Source organism: Emys orbicularis, chromosome 5, assembly GCF_028017835.1.
Source record: "Emys orbicularis isolate rEmyOrb1 chromosome 5, rEmyOrb1.hap1, whole genome shotgun sequence".
NCBI lineage: Eukaryota > Metazoa > Chordata > Testudines > Emydidae > Emys > Emys orbicularis.
Window position 1 is genome coordinate 32185634 of NC_088687.1, and position 26263 is coordinate 32211896.

At 42.3% G+C, this 26263-nt stretch overlaps 1 protein-coding gene across 2 annotated transcripts in view; it reads right to left on the reverse strand.

The window, feature by feature from the left end:
• The window catches only part of HADH (hydroxyacyl-CoA dehydrogenase), a 34088-nt gene extending 8055 nt beyond the window's left edge, over window positions 1-26033 (reverse strand). For both annotated transcript variants that reach the window (XM_065405094.1, XM_065405093.1), the window contains exons 1-5: window positions 25893-26033; window positions 19617-19745; window positions 14130-14287; window positions 6749-6875; window positions 1067-1156 (exon numbers count right to left, since the gene is read on the reverse strand). In XM_065405094.1, coding sequence (XP_065261166.1) covers window positions 1067-1156; window positions 6749-6875; window positions 14130-14287; window positions 19617-19745; window positions 25893-26009 — 621 coding nt within the window. In that variant the 5' untranslated portion in view covers window positions 26010-26033. The remainder of the gene's footprint in view (window positions 1-1066; window positions 1157-6748; window positions 6876-14129; window positions 14288-19616; window positions 19746-25892) is intronic.
• Window positions 26034-26263: the final 230 nt, after the last annotated feature.

Below are 26263 nucleotides of genomic sequence, written 5' to 3' on the forward strand. Positions count from 1 at the left end.
ATAAGCTTCTATAGTAATCAAAAATGTAAAAGGAAATGCGAAATAGAACATATGAAAGAGTACTGTAAATACCAGTATTATTTAATATACTATCACGTTAGGATAATAATTAATAAATAATAGTACAAAATACCACACCTCACACTCTTATACAGCAAGTATATACTCCAAGAGCTTCACAATGCTAGGTATGCATTATAATCCCCATTTTACACAGGGAAAATTAACAAACAGAATGGCGAAGGAACTTGTCCACGGTCTCACTTCCATAGTTCGTTCAACAGTAACTGATGAGAAAGGAAAGAGGTATCTACACTTTACGATTTGGGAAACTGAAGTACAGAGATTTTAAAAAAACCTGCCAAAGACCACAAAGCAATGCAGTGGTACAGCTGAAAACAGAACCCAGGATGCCAACAACTACTTGACCATAATTCCTTTTTTCTATGGGCCAGATGCCTCCATGAAAGGTGGGAAGCAATCACGCTGCCCCCCTTCCCCACAACTCCCGTCCCCAGAAGCCCTCTTTACGGCTAATGAGCAAAAAGAAATGAAGATTAATACTGGTCTGACCCGCATTGAGGGGGAATCATGTGCATACGCTACCCACAGTGGAGGATCCAAAAGCAACACAGCACATGAACTGGCAGTGGTGCCTCAGGTGTTTGGAGGGCAAGGGGGCCAAGATTCCAGAGGGAGGGGTTTCTGCTTCTCCACTGTAGTTAGGGTCTGAATGGACTGGAGCAGTTAACTGCGATCCCTGACCTGCCCTAGGTTTGCCAGAACTATCCCTTGCCCTTTCCACACAACAGTCAGACGCACCCCATTCACACACTGATATGGCAGATTGGGATCTCTCTCTTTTTCAAGGACTTTTAGCAAGCAAGTTGTTCTCTCCTGAAGGGATTTGCATGGGAACGCATAATCTGCGCCAGAAGCAGAGCAGAAAATTTTCATTGTGCTCATGCAATTACACACTACCTTAAAATGAATAGCTTTTTAAAATGAGCAGACCTGAAGCCCCCTGAGCGTTGCTCGTCTCTCCTCACAATCTAGAGCTACTTGCCTTGCAAGATATTGGATTCTTTCCCAACGCTTTGGTGAATTCCATGAGCGACTCAAAAGTCTTTTGGCTGGTCATTGGTGTCTTGATGACCTAAGCAGGGAACCAACATGTGTTAATAAGCAACCAGAAGCCATTTTCTCTCCCCACCCCGATAACTGTGCCAAAAATTAAACAGTGATTCAGAATGTTCTCTGAATATTCCACAAAATATCTATATTACAAAGAACAGTCACACTAACCCAGATAAATATACATGTAACAATAAAAGAGTGAAACCTATTTTAAAGCACACCAAAGCACCCTCCACATTCTGAAATTGTTACTGTAAGACATTTAAAACGTCCTCCAGGTTCAAAGCAATGGAGTTCATCTTTTTAGAACTCTACTGCAAAGGGTCCTGTGTGGATAGTATAAAAACTTCCAAAGCCACATGGTCTCTAATGCCCAGGGAACACATTGGCGACATTCTAGAGAACCAAGTTTACACACAGTTCTTGATAGAAAGGGTGTAACATGGCTTCCTTGGCCAATATAAACAGGTGCACAGACACTATTATATCAACAAATGAAGTCTAAAGAAAACAGTTTTTAATTTTTACTTTTCAAACTGTGTAAAGGCCTCTTATAAGCTTAAGAGTAGGAAGGACCCAAGGTATTTTTTTAGCAATTTTGTCCTTATCCTTTGGCAAACTTGGATTTTTCTAAAGATTTTAACAGTTTGAACTGAACAAGATATCTGTTTACTTATTTATTAGTGCCCCAGAATGAGAAAATGATGCCAATACAGCTCTGGAAATAACATTTGTTAGTTAGCTTGGACTCTCTATGCAGCCACTCACATAAGCAGTGAGAGGTAGACTATATCACCACAAGATTTTCAGTGGAATTTGGTCTCCTAAGCACCAGAATGACTACTGATGATATCAACACAAAAACACAGTGAGCGTGGAATAAAGACAGCAGGATTTGTTTCTCAGCAGTAAAATGGTAGTGTGTTTTCTTTTGAAGTTCGATCTAAGCATCTGGAAGACATTCACACATAAGACTGTACAACAGTTTCAAGGAAGCTTAAATTTATTTTACTTCTAGGAATTTTGAAGCCCAAATACTAGTTTCTCAAAATTGAGAAAGGAAAAATCCCCCAAAACTCCGTTCTTTTCTGAAAAGGAGTCAGAGTTTAAGGCCAGAAGGGATCACCAGATCATCTAGTCTAACCTCTTGTACATCACATGCCACCAACATGCCAGCACCCACATACTAACTCCAACTATCAAAATTAGACCAAGTATTATGGCCCATAGGAGACTAGACTATTGTGCGCCACAGACAGAGAATAGGAGGGCTCTGAGGGGCACCAATACCCGAGACCCCCACAATGGCAGGGAAATGATTAAGTGAGATATATCCAGATAATCCTGGCAAGTGACCCACACACACATGCTGCAGAGGAAGGTGAAACCCCCACACAGTCACTGACAACTTGACCTGGGGGGAAATTCCTTCCTGACCCCACATCTGGCCATCAGTTAAACCCTGAGCATGCAAATAAGAACCAACCAGGTAAGAGAATATCTGTCTGTGTAAGGTGTCCAGTTAGATTCAGTGAGAATTTCTGCATGGACTAAATAGGTGACCTTTAGACAATCCTCAAAGGGATTTGTGACAGATTTGACCTCAGCATCACAGCATCTTAACAGTGTAGTTTTAGTTAGCCACTTGGCATGTCCAGAGTTCAAACTGTTAATCCTTAAAGCAAGTGCTTAAGTGTCACAGGGTCAAAATGCACATCCCACTGAAAAATCTATATAAAATTTAAATACACTAGAACATTTCAAATCGATACTGAAGCCTGCTGCAGTGGCATGGGTACGTTCTCTCCAGATGTATAATCAAAAGTATCACTTATCCTGCAATTCTGTTCTGAATCTCTTTCCTCCTCAAAGATGTTTGCTTTCTTCCAGACCTCCACTTTTAGGTAATGCTATGCAAGTGGATTTCACCTATTTTGACCTCAGCCCTTTGTCATTCTGAAACAAAGAAACTGAGTGCCATTCAGTTACCATATCGGGTCTTTCAGACAGGGCCTTAAAAGACACACAGGTTCATTTTCTCTAAACAGACATGGCACTTTTGGAAAGAGTCGGGCCAAAATGTGCAATTCTTCCACTATTATGCAGGGTGCTGCGCAGCAGAGGACTATGTATCTAGGCAGGTATTCATGTATTCATCACCACAGAATTTGAGTGCAATCTGATCCTACAGTTCATTGCATTTCAGCACTGCTATAAAGATATGATTTGAAAAAGCACTAAAGTCCTCTAGAAGGTATTATCTATAATAAAATATTAAAGAGAACTCTTAACTTGCTCACATTGTAACAGGACTCAATTTTGCCCTTAAAACCATTTGTTACTTAGAGATGAATGCTCATACTGGAAGGTAGGATCAGGCCCATTGTATATTAAGACCTGTCTATACACAAAGATGCCCAGGATTAATATAAAATGTGATTTTAAACAGATTCAGTTAATACAGTTTAAAAGGCTATGTGGATATTTTTATTTCAATTTAAATAAAGCTTATTCCAGTTCAACTTAAGTTGGGAACATGTCTAAGCTAAACTGAAATAAGCCACTCTTAATCAAAAATGAAGTGTTCACATTGGGGTTTGCACATTTAACTAAATTAGTTTAATTAAATTGGTGCAAAACTATGGGTAGATAAGATCTATGTCAATCATTTAATAGCAAAACTATTAATCTAAAATACTCTATATATGCAATATGAATGAATTATTGTTACTATAGGAATCTGAACTTGTATTTCTTTACATACATGTTTAATGTCACGTGGAATTAGGCCCCAAATTGAGGTTTCATAAAAATAAGCTTCATAAGACCTCAGGGTAACTGAAATGTTTCTACATATTTGGTTACCACTTACTCAATATTTTCAGACAGAGAACATTCCACCTGCAAAAAACCCCAACATACCTGTACAATTTTTTTTGAATGTTAACATTTGTAGCCATGCCTGGTTTGTTAAATATGTGTAGTCAGTTTTCACTCAATTCAATAAAATCATTGGAGATGACATGTCATGGGTAGTGTAAAGATGCTCACTATGTAATATGGTAACATCCTGTTAGAGAGGTCTGATGATTGTATTATTGTATGATGTCTCTCTGAACAAAAGCTCACTGTTGTAATGATAAAATACACATTTCTATGTTTTTTCTTTATTTCCATCTGAAACACCTATTCTACCTAGTGAACACTGGTCTGTAGCGTTTGCCAACCCAAAACTTATGATGCTGCAGGACAGCCTGAAATTGAAAGAGCCTCTAGACAAAAGGAAAAACTAATATGTCTATTTCTGTTTTTAACATTGGTTTCAACCCTACGAAGAGATCCCAGACAGATATTTATGCCTACATAAAGTTCCAATGCCAACACCCTTTGCAGGATCAGGCCAGTGACAACTATAGCTGATTGGGAATTTTAAAACAAAACGGTTTTTCATTGGAAAATGCCAATTCCTCAAACCAAAATGTTCGTGGAACCATTTCAGTTTGACAAACTTCTGCCAGTGCACTCCAAGAGTTCTGATGGAAACCTGCTGGCTACATGCCTAGTGTTCTACCAGCTACCTTGAGGAGCTGCTGGAAAGCCTGGGTTTCCAGGGCCTGCAGCTCTGGGGCAGCTGTGCCATACAGACTGCCTCAGTCACAGACCCCAGGGATTCCAGACTCCCTGCTGTGGAGACAGGACCATGACAGCCTCTGCTTGAACCAGGGCTTTCAAGACTCCCCACTCTATAGCAGGGGACTCCCCAGGCAGCCCTCAGAGTCCCTTGGAGCCAAGAGCTGCTGGCTGCTCAGTTTTCCAAAATGAAATTTTTTTAGAATTTCTTTTCTGTGGGAAAATATTTTCTCATTGTCGGAGTTTCCCCATGCAATGGAAATTCTGAGTTTTGACCAGCTCCAGTGATGATACATATCTGCTGTTTCACAGTCCTGTAAATACCACTTTGTAAGCTGGCCTGAAGATTAGGCCTCAGTATTCACTACTGAGGTGGACAATTTCAGCTTGCAAAGATCTGCCATATGATTCATGCCGAGAGAGAGAGAGAGAGAGAGAGAAATATTTTTACAGCAGAAAATGTGTATCATTTGGCATTTTCAGAACTCAAAAGATGGGCAGATTTTGTTCAAATTTTCTTGAAATATCATGTATTCTAGGACTGAGATAACACATGGAAGATTTCATCCAGAAAATTATTACAAAAAATAAGCCTAAGAAACTAGGAAGTTATAACAGAAGGCACAACATAGGTGAATGTTTGTTACTGAGGAAACTCTAGAATTATTCATATGTTGGGGGCAAGGAGAAAAAAAAAAGAGAGAGAGAAAGAAGCACAGCACTTTAGGGCGTGGGGAGGAGGAAATCTTGCTTTGTAGCAGAGATGGGCCCAAAGTTCACTTTCAGACATACCCAAAAGTTCATAACCCAAAACTCTGCTGTTTTTGGTTTGACCTAATTCAAGGTTAGATCCAGCTGTGAAATTCAAACTCCGTTCCCCCTCTCTCCCCCCCGCCCCCCGAGTGTGGGGGAATTATGGTAAGTGCTTCAGATCTGGGGTTATGGCTCACCCCTATTCCCACTGCATAGGCATCAGAGGTTAGAAAAAATAGTTATGTTGGTCATTATTTTTTGGTGAGGGGGATAAATTGTGCAAGGATTATAGTAGTGTTGTTATGATGGGACGGACTTCATGTGCTCCTGTACACTTCCACAGGGGATGCATTTATTATTCTACTCTAAGTAGCAAGATGAAAATATATTTTATGATCTATTAAAAAGACAGACACCAGGCACATGTGCCTTTAGATGAATGGTGAAGTAGCTTTAAAATAATTGTATTTTTCGTACCTTAATACAACTGAGAAATAAAGATCCAAACCTGGTATTAAAAACAAATTATTTCAAAATCTCCACACACTTCGCCTGAAACATTGCAGAAGCATACAAACATATATTGTTTCAAAGATCCTGAGAATTAGATTAGGATGTTCTGAAACATTCACAATAAAGGAGCTAATGACTCAGGGGACTGGCAACAGAACATGGGGTCTTTCACCTCTTTTAACATCAGTTCAAATCCAGCCTGGGATCGTAGGAAACAACATTCCTCTACCTGTTGCCTGATGACTTAAAACACAAAAAGTTCTTATCAGATACTTGTCCATGTGACTGAAATCATCATCAAAACTGATGCTCTTGTTGGCAGTCTCAGAGGAGAGGCCAGAAGCTGATTGGGCATGGAGATGGATCAACCAGAGATTCTTAGGAGTCAGAGATGAAAGAGTCCTGTTGGACTATTCAGTCCATCTCCCACTCTTGGAATCAGGGCTTTGGAGCTGTGCTCTGGCTCCACTCCGGCTCCAGGCAAAAGCCTGCAGCTCCACTGCTCCGGAGCTGCTCTGCGCTCCTGCTCCTGGCTCCGTTCCAAAGCCCTGCTTGGAATGGAGGTCATTTCATCTTCTTATCTCTAAAGGTAGCTCCTCCTGGTAAGGAGGGCTGCATGCTGGGATACATCCTATTACTTTAATGAACTCTCAGTGAAGTACAAGTATATTGCCATGCTATAATATTTATCATCAGAATACTATCAAACACTTACCTCCACAAGCTTCATCATAGGCACTGGGTTAAAGAAATGGAGGCCACCAAAGCGGTCCTGCCTGGTGGTGGAGTTGGCTATGTCCGTTATTTGCAAAGACGAAGTGTTGCTCGCAAATATTGTGTTTCTGTGGGGAAAAGAAGTGAGGATTGTGTAAATGACAGCTATCTTTGTCAACAAGAAGGTCTGTGCCCTAAAGATCAACAGATTTGCTATGGAGCAACAGAGGGTCCTGTGGCACCTTTAAGACTAACAGAAGTATTGGAGCATAAGCTTTCGTGGGTGAATGCCCACTTCATCAGATTTGCTATGGGCATTCGGTGGCTAATCAGGAGTGTCTTTTTTTTCAGCTAGCCTATTGTAGGCCAAGTATTTTTAAAAGTACCCCATCATACATAGCTGACACTACCCTTTACTGCTTTCCATAGCATACAACTAAAATAGCACCGCAACGACCAATAGTTAAGCTTGTCTCTGAAAGTTGTATGAATTCTTAACTCCAAGAAGAATATATAGGTCACCTCACTGGATCAAGAAAAGAGTTTTTTCCATAAAAAGTAGGAAAGTTTCGTAGTCCCCATCACAAATCTCTTATTTCAGGAAAATTCAGATCTAGGAGTCTAGCTTTTGAAAATTTTTGCCAATAATCTTTTTACAGTACACACTGACAGATCTAGACAGCAGCCATATTGCAAAAGGAAAAAGTAGAGCAGGAAAACAGATGCCACAAAGAGACAAGAATTACTGCATACAGCACAGTCATTCAGAAGATAGGACCATATCCAGATATGTGGTTGGTGGGGTGTTTTTTTAAGATTTATAATGGCAAGGGAAGGAAATCCATCCATTGGCATAAACCAGTTCTTAAATTTAAATAAATTAATATGAGATTTAATGAGATTTCAGAGCATTTTTCAATTATTAAGCCTCACAACACCTGTTAGATAGATAAGGTTTATTTTCCTGATGGGGAAACCGAGGAAGAGAAAATTAAGTGACTTACTCTAGGTCACACAAATCAGTGGTAAAGTCAGGAATGAAGTCCTTACTTCCAATTGCCTGTTCTAAACAGACTCCCTCCCAGAAAAATATCCCCTTGGGTCAATCAAATGTTGTTATGTACCATAGTTCACTTAGATATAACTATGTTCTGGGACAGGAAAAAGCTTTGGAGAAACTGTTTCTTCTTTGAGTCAGGAGAGCATCACAGATCTTGAGGCGTTAGAAAAACAATTATGTAAAAAGAGACTGTGAAAGCCACTGCATTTTTACTTCATGTACAATATCTGAATTTGTGAGTCTGACAATCACAAAAGTGTCTCTAAAAATCTTACCTACACATCTCCCCAGCTATCCTTTAATCACTTCTCCCTGGCAACAGCACCACAAAACAAGCCTTTGGGCTTGTCCACACAGTGCACTAGTCCACAATAGCGGGATGTAAATTAACGTGCACTAGGGAACTTTTAGTGAGTGCCAGCAGGGTCCGCATAGGCCAGTTAGTATGCAACATGCTAGTGCACATTAGTATTTACACCTCTCTAGGCAGACTAATGCACTGAGTAGACAAGCCCTTATATTATTCTGGGGCAGGGCACTGAAAGAATGTTTTTCACCTACAATTCTGATATCAGTAGTTAAGATTCCAAAGGTCAAAGAATATGAAGGACAACAATTCACGACCCACCCTATTCAGAATGTTCACCGTTGCTTCCAATGAACTTCCATTCAGAAGTCTCTCATAAATACTTAAACTTAACAGACAAGATTCCTTCTCACAAACTAATGGTTGCAGGATCAGAATTTCTCAGTTAAAATTCTAATCTCTGAAATGTCCACTTCCTTGGGTAAAAATCAGAACCTTACTGTTAAATTAAAGCTTTGCATTGTTCTATAGATACAATTTGAAAAAAAAATCCTCATTAAAGCTAGATTGTGTCCGAGAGTGCCTTGCCCACATTATCTACTTAAACCAATAAACTGGTTTAAACCAAATTTAGAGAGAGGATAAACGCCTCCGTGACTTAGACCTCATAGTCAAAGTTCCAGCCTAAAGCAAAGTTTTACAATCTTTGACAATAGCATTTAGTAAATGGAAATGGTACATCACCTTCAACTGCTGATCCGCTTCTGAAGCAGCTGTTTTTATGGCTCATTTCCCTTTCTGTGGCTCATACGTTCTTAGACCTCATAGTCAAAGTTCCAGCCTAAAGCAAAGTGACAAACCCCTAATGAAAGCTTTTTGGCATTAGGTGGGCTTGCCTGCAGTGCCACCTAGTGGGTCCCAAGAAGAATTATACAGAATCTCAAAACTCAAAAGACAAGAGAGAAAAAATGTAGCCTTCCAGCGAAGTTACCCACGCTGTCCAGCTCCTTCTTTAAAAATGCTGAAGTTGTGGATGAAAGAATTCCTCCTTCTGGCCAGTTTTGTGTAACAATTTCAGAATACAAACCACAATCCAGACACATTAGCCAGCTCCCGGCGGGGGTTGCTGCCTTAACAGAAGGATAAAACCTGGATCAACAGAAATGATATGCAATGCCCACTGCACAGAAATTGGCAGTGTACAGTTAGGGAGGCAGAGAGAAAAGGCAGGGGTGGCTCTCAGGGAAAGAAATAACGAAGAATTCTCACTATTTGATGACTGATGCTCCTGTCTAAAGTAGGAGCAACATAAATTAAATGCACACATAATAACGAACGCAGGAAGTGACATGAAAATCCTACACTGGCCCATTTAGAGCAGGACAGGAACGGATTCAATGATAGTAGGACATGTGGTGCATAAGGAGGGGAACCCATCCATATCACTATGCTGAAAATCAAACCCAGAGACACTACCCAGGGTCACTGATTACTTATGAAGAGGAGGCATCATAACTACATTTCCAAATAGAAGGAGGATTCTCAAATGTAATACTGAAAACAAGATAACCTGCAAACACAATTAGGCAAAGCCCCAGGAAGTAATTACAGTTCTCTATTTCCCTGTCACACAGTGCTGCTGTGAGGGTAAATTCATTAATGTCTGTAAAGTGCCAGCAAATCCTCAGATGGAAGGTGCCATAAGAATGCAGAGTGCTATGCATACAAATCAATGGCATGATTCACCTAGGCTGAAATAGAAACCATGGGTGACAGCTGCGGCCAGAGCCCCTTCAGCTTGCTGGGTGCAGATTTAGTGCTTTGAGTTGTGCTTGTACAAAACTTCTGTACTGTTAAAGCACTTAACTGGCTTAGTTTAAGTCAATTTGTATCTACAAGCATAAAATTTCAAGCAGTCAGCAGGGACAATAGCTACCCCCATTCCCCAGTGCTCTCTGGGGATGCTAAATTCCCATGGACTACCTGCTTGCCCCATGCAGCTTTCATTCCCCTGCAAAAGTATTAAGCTGTACAAATGGAGAGTTGGCAAGGCTCATTGCCCCCCCCCCCACCCCCAACAGAGTTCAGCAACTCCACAAAGTAGTGAACTGTGTGGGGCTGCCAGGTAGCTTAATGAAGCTTAGCATCACCACAGGGAGATAGAGGCAGCCCCACCTTATTTGAGCTCCTTAAAGACTTATGATTGTAGAAGCAAATCTGCTTAAAGCTCACTAACTTGGCTGAGCTATAAGCCAATTTACCTCTACAAGTTCCTGAGAAGGTTCACAGCAGCAGGCTCCCCTCCTGTGAACCCTAAGCCTTCAACTGTAGAAAACAATTCACGTGACACAAAGATTCTCCAAGGAGTTTGGACACAAGAAGCAATGTAGAAAACTATGCCCTCCACACAGAGATTTTTTTCCCCCCCAATCTCTTATTTCTTTAAGATGGGGCTGGGGGCGGGGGAGGAAGGAAATAGGCTGGGGCTCATTATGTGTTCTGCACAAGGGTTATATTTCTTGTAGCAATCACAGCTATAAAGTTAACTAAGTTTACTGTGTGGAATACAGACGTATACCTGCCTCTGCATACTAAATGGAGGTAAGGGCAAAAAAGTACAATAAGTAACTTATTTTAAGTCAACTCAAACAGTTTTCTGAACAATAAGCTGAAATACTACTTGAGCTTACTTACGTGAAATTAGTTTACAGTTCTAGCTCAAACCTACCTATACAATACTTGGTCTTCACTTCAACTTAAGCAAGCTACAGATATTTTTGGGGAGAAAGGTCTGTACCACCCCATGCCAAAGAGAAAAATTGTGACTGGATCAGTCAGGGTTTTTAATGTTGCTGCACTGTCCCAGGGATTAGGTATATTTTCAATAGCTCCCACAGTTCAAGGATTCTTCTGATAAGGGAGAATAGGCTGATATCTCCATGCAACGCTGACGCTGCTCAGTACTTTGGCTAATTACTAGCATGCTGGAGTTCTGAGGGAAAAGCAGTAGTAGACTACACCTGGCATACCCTCCAACACTGCTACAGCTCAGAGTGCCTCCACAAGGAGCTGCCACCACATTTGCTGAGCAGGAGTCTCAGCTCTGACCCTGCCCAGATTTGCCACTGCCAGTGGTTTGGGTTACAAGGAAAGACCCAACCTTCCACTAGGCATACAGCAATGTACATGACCTGCAAGAAGAAAGGGAGAGGAGTCAACTAACCCCACACCTTATTAGCTCTTAAGTCCATCCAAATCCATCTCACCAGCTCTTAAGCCAATTAGGCTTGTGGGTGGTTAATGGAGGGAGAAAAAAGGAAGCAACTTAGGAACCTGTCTCCTTTCCACTAGCAGCTCTTCTGTGGGTATGAGAATTATAGGCATGTGCCGGGGACCCAAAATTATTCCAAGCTATGGGGAAGGCACAGGAAGATGAAGAGACAAACATAAAAGCAAAATCTTTCATTCTAGGGTAGGGAATATATTAGAATTCCTTTTGGCTACAATCCTATCACTTTGTTGAGCCAGTGGGGAAAAGACACTTAGAAGTAACAGAATTCCCTACTACCACCATCCTTTGATTTCTGTGCCAATCTGAAGGCGGCGTGGGGGCAGGAGGATCTTCTTTCTTTCCTTTTCCCCCCTCCCCCCCTGCCAATAATGAAAATAAAAGCCTAATATCAATCAAAATACATAGTAGGGAAATGCAGTAGTTGTTAGAAAAAGTAATAACCCACATCTATCAGCATTTACAGATATGCATATAGTGACCCATCAGAGAGATATGTCTGTTTCCGTCTTACCATTCATATTCTCCACATGAGAAATCATAGATCACTACCTTAAATCTCAGTAGAGAGAGCTAAGCATCCCACGCTACATAACGTTTAAACATATAAAACGCAGCCACCACTGCTGGTGCAAAGAATGAGAGCAGTTAGTAAATATTGTGCTAACATATTTATTTTATTTTATTTTTATTTTTACATAGAGTGCCTCAACCACTTAGTGCATTTCCTGAATTTTTTCAAACAAGTGATACCAGTGAAAGGAAATTAGATATACTGCACTTTAGGCTGAAGCACACTCTATACCTTCATTACAAGTGTTACGCTATCTCTATAAAACACACAAAATTATTTGATCCTGGGTACTTATCCAGGTAGACAATCTTCCCAAATACAAAGACTTCTCCATAGCCTGAATTGAATAATTTGCAGAGGAGCAGGAAAAGGATAAAGCTCTTTAAAGGGGGAGGGATTCTGTAAGGAAGTCTCCTCCCTGGGGAATTTCTTGCCCTCCCATACTTGCCTGTTGGTGGAATCTGGACTGTATTCACATGTAACTTTGTGAGCCACACAATAAAATATCACCCCACCCTGGATGGTTAGCTGTACCTAGCAAGAGAGGAAGGAGGAAGTCATCTTCACTAGATGCAGGGAAATCTCACATCTTCTCCCTGAGCCCTACTTGATTTAAATACTACAGACTGGAACTGACTTATTGTATGTCCTTAGTACAATCTGTATAATAATCCTATCAATACCTGTGTCAGGAGAACTTTAAATTACCATTCTGTGGATATATTTGGGTTAGGGCTTGCACAGATACTTTAGTTCAACCAACTTAATGCAGGATTACAGCTCAGTGGTACCAACAGTATTTGTATGAGTGCTGGTACCTGCCCCAGCCACTGTATGTGTGTGATGTTTATCTCAGAGCATACAGGCTGCCTAAATGCAACTCTGACATTTGCTAACCCTTTACTGATCAGAACTTCTGCAGCCGTTTTTGAAAAGCACATGACAAAATGGGTTTGGAATCATGATTCTCACCTCTGCAGCCTCCTTGATTGATTATCAGCCTGACAAAGTAATTGATAATATTTTCCATTTTAGGACAGGGCCGGTCAGATCTCCATTTCTATAGCACCAATAAAGATTAAACCTCTTTGGTGTGAGGAGTTGAAGGGGGGGGGGGGGATTTTAGTTAAATAATTCATTCTAATTGGTTCACTGGGTTCTCTGTATTTTTTTTAATCTTTGCTCAGAAGCTGAGATTGGAGAATTGCTCGCCCTTTGTTCCCCTTAGAAGTCAATACCTATTTTAATGGGGGGAGGGAAAGAATTCTGCATTGCACTGGTGCTGTATCCATATAATCTGTGAAGAATATTGGGGTGTAAATGGAATATGTGTAAAATATTACATAGAAATAAGTTGGACAATTACATCTTTTGGGCCTGGTCCACACTAACCCCCCACTTCAGACTAAGGTACGCAAATTCAGCTACGTTAATAACGTAGCTGAATTCGAAGTACCTTAGTCCGAACTTACCGCGGGTCCAGACGCGGCAGGCAGGCTCCCCCGTCGATGCCGCGTACTCCTCTCGCCGAGCTGGAGTACCAGCGTCGACGGCAAGCACTTCCGGGATCGATTTATCACGTCTAGACAAGACGCGATAAATCGATCCCAGAAGATAGATTGCCTGCCGCCGAACCAGGAAGTAAGTGTAGACGTACCCTTGGTTTGCTGGCTGCCATGCTAAACAAGTGTCAGTATTAAAAAGTTATAAACAAAACCCTAAAACCACTGCTACAGAAAAAGAAAAGCCCAGGCCTAATGTTTCTCTTTGACTTGAAAAACATATTGTTGGAACAATTAAAACAAAGAGACCCTTAACATGACATGGAAAAGTATACTACAAATCCATGGAACAGAAGGAATTTGCGATGAACTCATTTTCTGCCTATGCATACCACGAAATCCCTTGAATGAGGCATAACTACACTTGCCATGTGTTCAGAAAAATCAGCAATTGGCATGTCAAATACTCCATATCACGTAATAGTCTGGAGTCAAAGGGAGCCTAAGAAAAGCTTCTTGCTTAAGTGTAGAAGCTAAGAAAATGACACAAAACTGCCATTTAAAGAAAAAGATACTAGCTATAAATTTCAAAACAACCTAAGAGAGAAGTGGTGATGGGTTCCAGTTCATTGTGCTTTAATCATACATACTCTGGAGCAAACTTGTCCAGTCTCTTGAAGAGATCATTTTTCACTTGCAGGTTCTCCACAATGGCCTCAACCACAAGGTCGGTGCTGTGTACCACTGCTACTGGGTCTGTGCTCACTGTTAGGTTCTTTAAGGTCTTCTCAATGAACTGAGCAGCAGCCTGAAAGGTTAAACAGAAGTCACAAAACCTATTTCTAAAAGGTTTCATTTCTTTGGTATGAAAGTTCTCATAGGTCAATTTATTTCATTGGTCGCTTTTTTGAGCCTTAAAAATATTAGGCGTTATAACTTGCACTATATTTCCAGATCAATTAGAAAGCTTTAAGTTTATGAGAGTACTATACTTCCACAGATGGACTAAACTTTCACAGCAACTCAAGTCTTCTCACAAGCAAGAGATCCTTTATTTCATTCTTTTAGGATGACTGTTCTCCACCCCACCCTTTATTTCAACCTTCAGAATGACAGTTCCAGTAAACAACTGACTTATCACTTCAATACTGTCCCAGGAGAATCTTGACCTGCCCTCAGTGAAAATGGACTTCTTCGGTTTTAAACCATTATATTGTTTTTCCTTCCATAAGCGAGCTATCTGGTTTCACAGCTCATTGTTATAATTCAAAGCCCTTCACGGACACCTCAGGAAATGAAATGGCTTTCAGGCAACATCCAATGTATTAGAGTTCTCCTGGGAATGGGAACAAAATTTTGAATCTCTTTTGTGACTGCCAAAGCTGTTAATCACTGACATAGTTTATGAGGACAGATCAAATACAAAGGCAGGCTTTTTAAACAAGAGAATGGAGACCCAGTACAGCTGAAAACAGACACTTATATACTACATTTTGGGGGTCTGAGAACTTGTCTACACAGGGAAATTTACCAGCATAACTATACTACTATAAAAAGCAACAACTCTGTTGCTTTTTTACAGATCCAGACTAACACGACTACCCCTCATATACTACTATAATTATACAGTGATAGTTATGCTGGTATAACTTTTCATGTGGACACTTGGGCCTGGTCTACACTACCCGCCTGAATCGGCGGGTAGAAATCGACCTCTCGGGGATCGATTTATCGCGTCCCGTCAGGACGCGACAATCGATCCCCGAATCGACGCTCTTACTCCACCAGCGAAGGTGGGAGTAAGAGCCGTCGACGGGAAGCCGCGGAGGTCGATTTTGCCGCCGTCCTCACAGCGGGGTAAGTCGGCTGCGATACGTCGAATTCAGCTACGCTATTCGCGTAGCTGAATTTGCGTACCTTAAATCGACCCCCCCCTGTAGTGTAGATGTAGCCTTGTATTCCAGAATAAGGGGTGCCTTTTCCCAATTTAGCTTATACCGGTTCCAGAGCAAAATAAGCTAAATCGGAAAAAGGCACTCCTTATTCTGGAATACGAGTGTTCCTACAAGGAGTTATACTGCTACAACTATGGCCTGGTCTACCCGGGGGGCGGGGGAGGGAAATAATCGACTTAAGTTACGCAACTTCAACTACGTGAATAACATAGCTGAAGTCGACATACTTAGATCTACTCACCACGGTGAGCTGACGCTCCCCCTTCGACTCCGCCTGCACCTCTCGCTCTGGTGGAGTACTGGAGTCGACGGGAGAGCGCTAGACACAATAAATCGACCCCCGCTGGACTGATCGCTGCCCATCAATCCTGCGGGTAATGTAGACAAGTCCTATAGCTATATAATTATGCTGGTATTTTTATGTTGGTAAATTTCCCCATGCAGACAAGACCTTATTCCTGCCATGGGCATGTCTACGTGATAGTGTAGACACGGGCTCTGACACATGCTTAAACCCAACCTCCCTACCATCCACACATAAAGCCTTCTAACATATGCTTGTTACCGCCTCAGAACACAGGCTTGCTGGCTCATGCAGGGGCACAGATAAAAGTGTCTTGCTGTAGCCCATGTCCCAGCCTTCCCACTTTGCAGTGAGGACATAGCTAAAGCACGTGTTGTGGTGCTTGTGTTCTGATAAACCACCAATACTGTCCCACAATTCCTGGGGCCTGTATGCTCCAGCTCTTCTACCTCCCAACTTCTCACTCACCCCCCATGCATTGAAAGCAACCTGTTAGTTCAAATGCAGCTGCTCTACATTTAACCCTTCATTGCATGCAGACTGCTCAACTTCAAACACAGCTGAGCCTTGCTTGTCCAAAAAGCAGAGAGAAGTCCATACCAGCTTTCTTGTCAGTCTAGGGTGTGAGGACCGCAAGGCCCAAGATTTTGGCAAAAGCAACAAAAACCAGCACAAGAGCCTGGCAGAATCGGGGATCAACCAGACCACTGTCCAGTGCTGAGTGTAAATCATGCACTTCAAGATCATCTCCTGCAGAGCAAAGGATGGGAATGATCAGCCAGGGAACTCCCTAGCCACTTTTATTACAAGGAATTCAACCAGAAGCTGGGAACCAACCCCAGTACAGCGTCTACAGTCCTGTCTCCTGAGTCAGGTTGATATGCTTAGAATCCTGGAGGCAGAGAGAGGGACACCACGAGTCACAGGAGCAAAATCCCGAACACAGCAGGGTGCTGGCATCAGGTCTGCACCAGGTCATGGAACTGGATCAATTAGGGGACATCCTGGGCCCATATTCACAGTGACTGTTTGGGGATGGGTCTGGAACAGCCAGGAGAGGAAGTGACAATGCCGCAGGAGTTGTAGTCTGGTAAATGGCACCCAAAAGCTTGGTTATCATAACAAGTGGGAGAGATTTCTAGGCTATGACCAATACAATTATTATTAGAGAGAAAAATTACATGCAGGGAGTTGTATTTTACTGAGACCACAAGCCAGGCCATTTCCCCACCCACCCCTCAATTCCATGGGAGAGCCATGATGGAGGTCAAGAAAGGAAAAAAATTAAAACGAGCAGCTAGCGATAACTTTTTCCTGATTATATGGTTATTGTTAGAAAAGGGGTATTAATCTCAGCAAGCGTGGGTGCATATTTCACCACGTAGTGCTGTGTGTGCAACTCAGTCACACCGGCATGTTGGTTTGAGTTTCACTGCTGCCAGCACTGGTGCAAGTCTGTCTGGATTACCAGTCTTAATGGCTGCGGTGGCTGTATTTTGTCGCCTGGGTCTCTGTCCACTCATAGCATGCTGTCCAATGTCGTCCAAGGTGGAAGTGGCCGCGGAAGGTGGTCTGTTCCATAGCTATAAAGCATTTCCATCCTAGTTCAGCATCTTACTGATTTTTGCCTGAATTTTCACTCACTCCTGGCTGGTAAGTGCTTGAAAACTTTTCATGCAGCAGAAACTATATGTTTGGTCAGATTCCAGGGCAGGGCACACTTATTACAGACAACTCTGTAGCTCACTAGCCCATTCATTTCCTTTCCACCTTTGTTGGACAGGCATCAAACTAGATGTCTTGGGGAGCTGAAACACAACCAGCAACCAGGAAAAGTGTCCAGGACGAAATGCTGCAGGACATTGTGGCCATGGCAGATGAGCAACTGGTCTTCCAGAGAGGGAAGGAGGATTGGAAGGTTCAGAGAGGGAGGGAGACAACCAAGTTGGAAGAGAAAATGGTGACATTGTTCTTTGATCATGAACAGAAACTGAGGGAGAAGGACCCGTGTGAGAGGCTGCTTGCACTCATAGCCACCAAGCAGCAAGTCCCAGCTCCAGCAAACACAGAATCCCCATCATGCTACCACTTCCTGCAGCCTGTACAGCCACTGGACAATTCAGGGGTTCAGTGGGCCATGAACCACTCACGGAACAGTACATCTATGGACATCCCACACAACACACTCCACCAGGGCAAAGGAGAACACACACACAAGAGACATTCAGTTTCACTACTGGTACAACCATAGCGGTTGAACTTATACAGTTTGCCACTTCTGTCTGGCTGTTTGCTTATTCTGCTCTTTTGGTGTGGTTGTTTGTTTGTTTTGGCTTTTTGATGGCAGCTGGGATGCCAAGGATTTTTCAATGTAATTGGAATGAATATTTTTCAATCAACTATTTGGGTTGCAAAAAGAATAATTCTCAATGTTCTATCCAAAGGATTTATTAAATCCAGAAGAATCAAAATCCATAATATAGCAGTAGCTTAATGCCTACATACAATAAAGCAGTGGCACATAAACTGCAATGTGCCCCATTTGTTAGCATGTTAAAAATCACATCCTCTCATGCATAGCACCCTGTGAACACACAAGGCATCCCTGATTTCCCTTGCCTGTCCGGATCCAACCTCAGTAGTGTCAGGTGCATTGTCTACTTGTCTGTACCAGGCTTACAAACCAGCAGCATCCTGAGTCCACTTCAGGTGAAAACATTCTCCATTTTGCCTTGCAGAAATCGTGCAGTGGACAACAGGACACAATAATATGGATGGCACTGACAACACTGACATCCAAATGTTTTTACAGACAGACTAGATGACCGTTTTGGTCCCTTCTAACCCTATGGTTCCATGATTCTAGTCCCATCTTGCTTTGAGTCTGCCAAATGCGCACTCCACCACATCCAGCAACTCCTGAACCTTCTTTTGCCAAGTCCTCTAACTAGGGTATAGTTTCATGAACCATGGTAGAAGAGGGTATACAAGGTCTCCTAATATAACAGGGGGCACTGAGACCCCACTGATAACAATTTGGGAGGTACATGGTTCCCACTTGTCCAAAATGGTAAGTGCCTGATCTCCACAGAACCCTGGCATCTCACAGTGTTCATGGCATCTCCGCAGAACCAGTAAATCTCAGTGTCCAGGAACCTGTCTCTGTGGTTGACCAAGGCCTGCAGAACAATGGAGTATTACCTTTTGGGTCGACATATTCATCTGCTCCTGGTGGTGGGCACAGTATGGGCATATGAGTGCCATCAATGGCCCCAATACAGTTTGGAAAGCCCACTCTTTCAAAGCCAGCAATTATTTCAAGCACATTAGTTATGCCCACCACTTTTGGGTAAGCTGCGATCCTGATACAAAGGGAAAACAGATGTCTGCCGTAAAATGCAAGGCTATGCTTCTCTCTTCCCCCATGCAGCGACTAAAGCAAATCTATCTGAGGTTCCTTAAATGGTATAATTACAATCCTGTAATCTCTGCTTTTGGGTAAAGTTGGTGTATAGCACTTTACGATGGTTTAAAGAAACCTTACTATTAGGTAAAGATAAATAATGTACCACTTAAACTTTGAGCTTTAACCTTATTTTTCAAAGACTTCCCAGCATTTGAGGTTAATCTGTCATTTAAGACTACAATCTGAAAAACCAGAAAAAGACATGATGCACCAACTTTCCCAATCAAAAAACCCTGAAAATATTTTAACTTCTTATCTTCCTAGCTTTTTGAATGCATTTTTAATACTATTCTATCAATCTGATTCTCCTGTATTCATCTGTGCACTAATTGCCAACAATCACAACATTAAAATAGTAATTCTATCAAATTCAATAAAGTTTGTCTAGTAGTTATAAATATCAAGATGTCACCTCAGGCTTGTCTGTAAACATCTTCTTTGTCATTCTTTTCAAACTATCCTCAATCCCTTTCCTGGAGTTCTTCAGGATTTCATCTGTCTGGTCCACTAACACCACGATGTGACCAGTTGCTGCAGCAACCTGGGGAGAAGGGAGGGGAAGAAAGGAGCTATTAATGTAAAAGAGACAAGTCAATTGGGCTAATAGGAGGAAAAATGAGAAAGGGGAGGGGAGAAAATTAAATTTAAGCAGTTACTCCATAGGATAAAGAGAACTGAGTTCATATCAGATAATCTTGATTTTGTATTTGGCACCTAAATATCGGCTCATCTATAAACAATATTAAAAAAGAGAGACTGTCAGTTTAAAATCTTAAAAAACACCTAATGTTCTTACTTATGTTACAAACAGCTCAGATTATTACAACTCAATCTTAAAAAGTCAGCTTTTTACTATATATGCTACTTCATTATTTATTTGCAGTGATGTTGCAGCTGTGTTTGTCCCAGGATATACGAGACACAAGCTAGGCAAGGTAATATCTTTTACTGGACCCTGTTGACGAAAGGTACAAGCTTTCGAGTTTCACAGAGATCTTCTTCACATCTGGAGAAGGAAACCAGAGTGTCTGAGCTAAATACAAGCTGGGACAGACAGCTAAACATAAGGGGTTAAACACATATGGTGGGAGACCATTTAAAATGAAGTGGGCAATTAAGGGTTAGAAGGCAGTGGGGTGTGTTACAAATTGTTGTCATGAGATATAAAACCAGTGTCTCTGTTGAGTCCATGATTTTTAGTGTCTAACAAAGTTATGACTAAGTTCCCAGGCTCGCCTTTTAAAGGTGTTGTGCAGGTTTCCCTAAAGGATGAGTACTGAGAGGTCAGATATGGAGTAGCTGCTTTGTGAAAAGTGTTTGTCCACATGAGATATGGTATTTGTGTCTTTTTAGATCATTTGTCTGTGAGAGTTCCTCTAAATCTGACTGTCAGATTTCACCCACATAGTTTTTTGGGCATTTGATGCACTGGATGAAGTACACCACATGATTCTTGAAAGGTGTGCTGTGGGGGTGGGGGGTGTTGATCACTATTCACTATTTATGCATTTGCATTCTTCTCATGTTGGACAATGAAAAATATTAGTTGATTTCATTTGCAGGTTTCTATGCATTAATACAGTGCTGCACTGTTGGGCTGCAAACCCTGCTAGGAAACATTAATTTGTTGAAACATCTGTTTTCACTGAAATTTTTTTTAAAGTTACACACATTTCTTTTGGCCTTTAGTTCTGTATAAGCTTTTTCCACCACCTGGAACAGCTGATCAAGTTTTCATAGATATGAGTAACAGTGTAAGACAAGACTGCTTCTTTATTTCCACCACAGCCATGGTGTAAGATTTCAAAAATTCCATATATTGTAATTTATCAGGCTTGAGACACAACTTCTACCACCACTGTGCTAACTCCTCCTTCACATTTCATCTATTGCAAATTACTTGTACACCAAAACAAGTAGTACAAGGATGCTATGAAGAAAAGGTGCAGTTAGAAGGCACCATACTGATGGTCAAGGACAAAAGATGGTTATAACATTCTACATCAGTGGTTGCACTACGGATCATGTCTAAGTTTTCTAAAGGGGTCTGCACTCCATTTGAAATTTTTTAGGGATCCAGAAATGTAAAAAGGTTGAAAATCACTGTTCTACAAGGCTGCATTGCAATCTGCTATAACTATGTATTCCCTGTCTTTTGTTTAGTCTTTCTATATGGTGCTGAACAAAGTAATGCTTCCAAGTTGGACAAAGAAATGATGCAACAAAAATTCCCTTGAACTAGTTTATTGTTTTCTAAGGTCCTATACTAAAATACAGCAGGTGGCAGAGACTACTAGAGAGAAGGGAGTTATTAAAAAGACTACCACCTCTTTCAGGCCCTCACTCTTACCACAGCCACATTCACAGTTTCTTCTTTCAAAAAAGAGAAGAAAAACAGGAAGAGGTGCTGGTCAGTTTACTGTAGTAACATTGCACTAATGGTACTTTCCATCCAAGGAGCCAAAGCTTTTTACAAACGGTCAATAAGAAACAAGACAACCCTGAGAGTTAAGTAGCACTGTCCCCATTTTACATGAGGAACTGGCAGAAAGAAATGTGAGTTGCCTGAAGTCACACACCGTGCATGTGGCAAAATCAGGAATAGAATAAAAAATCCCCATTCCTGATCCTATTGTGACAGAATGTACTCTTGTATTCACACCCTCCACCAGTGGTTCTCAACTTATTTACCATTTTGGACTGCATATGCAGCTCTCTCTGTTACACATGGGCTGCATCCACACAATATATATACTACCTGCATGGCCCTGAGTGTACCAAAAGGGGCACTGTTATGCACTGCTTGGGCTACAAGTTGAGAACCACTGCCTTACACACTATTGTAATAATCTTTGTACAAATCATATCTTTTGAGGTATTATTTAAAAACTCAATTTGCTGGTCGTTATTGTCCTGGTAAAATATTTGTGGCAACACTGCATGTGAAGTTACAAGATTCCACTGTGTTATTAACACATGTTCCAAACGGAAGTTGAGAAACAAGTCTGTCCTAAACAAAGGAATATGTGCCCTGCTTAATTTGCATTTAAGCAGTAAACAGAGGCATCAAGCAGGAAGGGAAACAAAGGAAGTTCAACAGTTGAGAAAAAAGCAGCAGGGAACATCCTTCCACATAAACTTTTTGTCTCCTGGTACTGAGCTGGAAATGTTTTTCAAGGGGGAGGGGGGAATTGAAACTATAAAAAGGAGGGAGAAACACACCAAGGGACCACTCACCCCCTGCCTGTCAATTCACTGCATCTGAAGGGACAAAACAGCTGTTGGACTGTGTGTGTGGGGGGGTGTCTTGATATAAGAAGTTTGATCAGTAAGACTACTGAAAGCATGTGGAGAGAAAACTTTTTTTAATTTAACAGTTTGTTAAATTAGGCACCAATAGCATTTTTCTTTATTTTTCTTGTAATCAATTCTGACTTTTATGCCTCATTACTTCTACACACTTAAAATCTCTCTTTGTAGTTAATAAACAAATTTTATTGTTTTATCTAATCCAGTGTGTTTAAATTGAAGAGGGTGGGAAACTCCATTTGGGGTGACAAGTTGTGTGCATATTATTTCTATTAAAGGAATAACAGGCTTAATATAACTTGTATTGTCCAGGAGAGGGCTGGGGAGTACAAGACACATATTTCTGCAGGAAAATCGAGGACTGGATGTGTGTTGGGATTACCCTGCAGTATAACCAAGGCTAGTGAGAGCAAGAGTGTAACCCAAGTGAAGTCGGTAGGCTGCAACTGCACACAGACACTGAGGGTGGGGCATGCATGCTGGACGGCTGTTTGTGAGTTATTGTAAAGCAAGGTATTGCAAGGCAACCAAGGTATTGTAAGGCAAGGGTGAAACAGTTGCTCCTTAGTCTGGATTGTACTGTATGTCACACCTATATTTGAGCAACAGCCAACCTCCCCCACTCACACTACAGAAAGGTTTAAAAGAAGGCATCTTCCAAAGCCTTAAAAGAAAAAAACAAGTCACTGCAAATAAAAAATGAAGTGTTGCTCCCAGGCAGTACCACAGTCACCCTGGCTCTGGGATAACCCCATATTTATAATTACAATAGGATGCAGTGAGCACAAGGAAGCAAAGTCACCCAAAGCATCCCTTCACCCTGAGGACTTGGATTCCTGCACACCAGGGTCCCTGTCAAGAACCATGCCTGTTTCTCTTTACAAACAGTTGCCAATAAGAGTCAGAACATGTAACAGAATTCACAATGGCCTTCAGTTGTCTCTCTGGACTAATGAATTTTAAATAGTGCGCACATTCCTGAAACTTCAGAGAACATATTTATGGATTTCACCAAATACTCATGTGGCACTGCATTTATTGAGAAAGGCCTTGAAGGCTTTTTCAGAAGAAATCCCAAATTCCAGTGATAAGGGTGTGAGAGATTATTTTTATAGAGAAATTAAAGTTATAGATGACTAACCTCACTTTAGGTAGCAGACAAATGCATGGACCTCCTCCTTCCACAATAGATGCAACAAGAATATCAGAAAAAGCTATACCTCTGAGGGAGCACTACTGAGTTGTTAGAACAGGAAATCCAAAGTTAGGAACTCCTGGGATTTACTCCTAGTTTGCTTTGTGACCTTGGGCAAATCACTACCTCTCTGTGCCTGTTTTCCTGTCTGTAAAATGGGGGAAATAATAGCAACCTACCTCACAGGAGTGCTGTATGGCTTAATTATTGTTTATAAAGTGCTTTGAGATCTGTAAATGAAAGGTGCTATAGATGTTCAAAGTATTATTTTCCTTGTAAAATAAGTAAATATATCTGAAATAGTCCTGTCCCTGGCTTAGCAATCAGACATTTGATGGATAAAAATGTCAAGTATAAAGTGAACTTTACAAGTCAAAGGCTATAATGGCTGAACACTCTGGGAAAACAAGCAAATCCCATTTAAATATTAACCCACTGTAAAACACTACAGATTACAAATAAGGATACAGTATCTTAACAAAATGAAATTTAGTTCTCTCGCTATTTACTGAGACTGTCCATCAATCTGTTCCTCCTCAAGCTGGTACGAAATCATATTCATAGGGCTTTCTTCTTCTGCCTTATCAGTCAGGCAGTGTGTGAAAGATTCACAAGAAAAACCCAAACTTTGTACTTTTCCGTGACAAATACAGATTGGAGAATTGCGAAAAACGCTCTGAACACAAATATACATTGGAAAGGCACGGCTTGTATTAAAATTAAAAAAAAAAAAATCTACTTATTTTGTACCTCATAGTGTTGCAAGTAATCCCTCTGGCGTGATCCTGCACTGAGTCCAAATGGACAGGCTGCATGTCTCTCACAGAACCCCATTGGCTTCAGTGGGACAGCAAGGGAGCTAATTTCGAGACTGGGGTCTAAGATTACTATAGCAAAGATTTTAAAAATATTTGTTTTTGCAGTGTTTGCTTTGTGCATGACCACACTTTGTGTAGTTACCATTTCCCCTACATAGTCAGTTTCTCCATTGTTTTGTCAAACCCCCATAAACATTTTAAAAGACTGGAAAATGTTACTGTATAATCACAAAACAGGGTAACTCAGCAGTAGGTGCAACAGCTGCAACTACTTTTAATTCATTTTTTGAAAATGGACCAACTTACATGTTTACTGTGTCCCTACTGAAGCTGAATCCAATTCATATCTATTCTAATACTAATGTGGAGCACAAAGGGGATGAAGAAAATGAATGCATCAACTATGCTGAACAGGTTGTTGCAGTTTCTCACATGTTTTTATGGAGAGAGAAGAGATGACCACGTACAGGTTAGAACATACTCAAAAGTTGAACAGAGTATTTATGTAAATCCGAAGTCCCAGGTTATCAGATGTTTAAGAACAAAGTTTTGAAGACCTGCCTACATAGGACATTTATGGAGCTAATTATGCTTAGAGTTAAAATATCAAGCCAAGTTACGTGACTCATGGTAGAAAGACAGCCTGTGGCAGAAATTACAAGACATAACAAAAACCATAAGAGCGAAGAAGTGGCAGAGGCAGCGTTATTTATATTATGCTAATCCTCAAGGGCCCTAATCAGGATCAGGGCCCCAGGGTGCTAGGTACTGTACAAATACATACCAGGATACCTGCTCTCAAATAATCTATGACAGTTAATCTACAGTGGCTGGGGTGACAACTGGCTGAAGCGATCCGGGACGAAGTGGGAAGAAACAGCAACAAAGCCAGGAGTAGTTAAACAGGGGCCTGTTCTCCCTCCACATGCACATGACCCCTGCGCGCATGGAGAGGAGCACAGCCAGCCAGGCTCACTCCCGCAGCGCAAACTACCAACTCGGCAGCGAGGCGCAGAGCTGCACGGAGAGGACACGCCGCCCGCTCCGAGAGGCGCTCCCGAGGCGGAATGCAGCCTCCCCCTGCCGTGCCCGGGGGGCGCAGAGGGGCAGGCAAGCCCGCCCCGCCCCCGGGAGCTCCGCGTTAAGGGATAACGCAGGCCAAGGCGCCCGGGCTGCAGTTCAAGGCGGGCCAGGGGCTGCTTGGGCAGCCCACGAGCCCGGGCTCCCCGCAGCGGTGCTTCCCGCTGTCCCTGGTGACCCGGGCCGGGCCGGGCAGAGACTCTTGGGGGCGGGGGGCGCCCCTTGCTACCCGCCCCGGGACTCCCTTCCCCAGCGGGGTAAAGCCCGGCCTGGCCCCGCCGCTCACCTGGGCGATGCCCGCGCCCATCAGGCCGCCCCCGATCACGGTCACATGCTTCATGATCAGCTTCTTGGTGGCGGCGGAGGACGCGGAGCGCACGAAGTGGCGCGTGGCGAAGGCCATGGCGAGCGGAGTGAGCGGGCGGGGGCGGCCGCAAGCAGAAGCCCCGCTGGGGGGCGGTGTCACGGGCAGGGCGGGGCCGCGGCAGCCTCTGGCTACGCCCACCCCGGGGACCTCGGGCCCGGCCCCGCGGCCGTCGAGGGCAGCAATCGCCCACACGCCCGTGCCCAGCCAGGTGGCAGCCCGCCCGGCCCCGGGGCAAGAGCCATCCGCGTGGCAGCCTGGGCCAGATAATAGGCAGAGTGCCCTCAACGTGG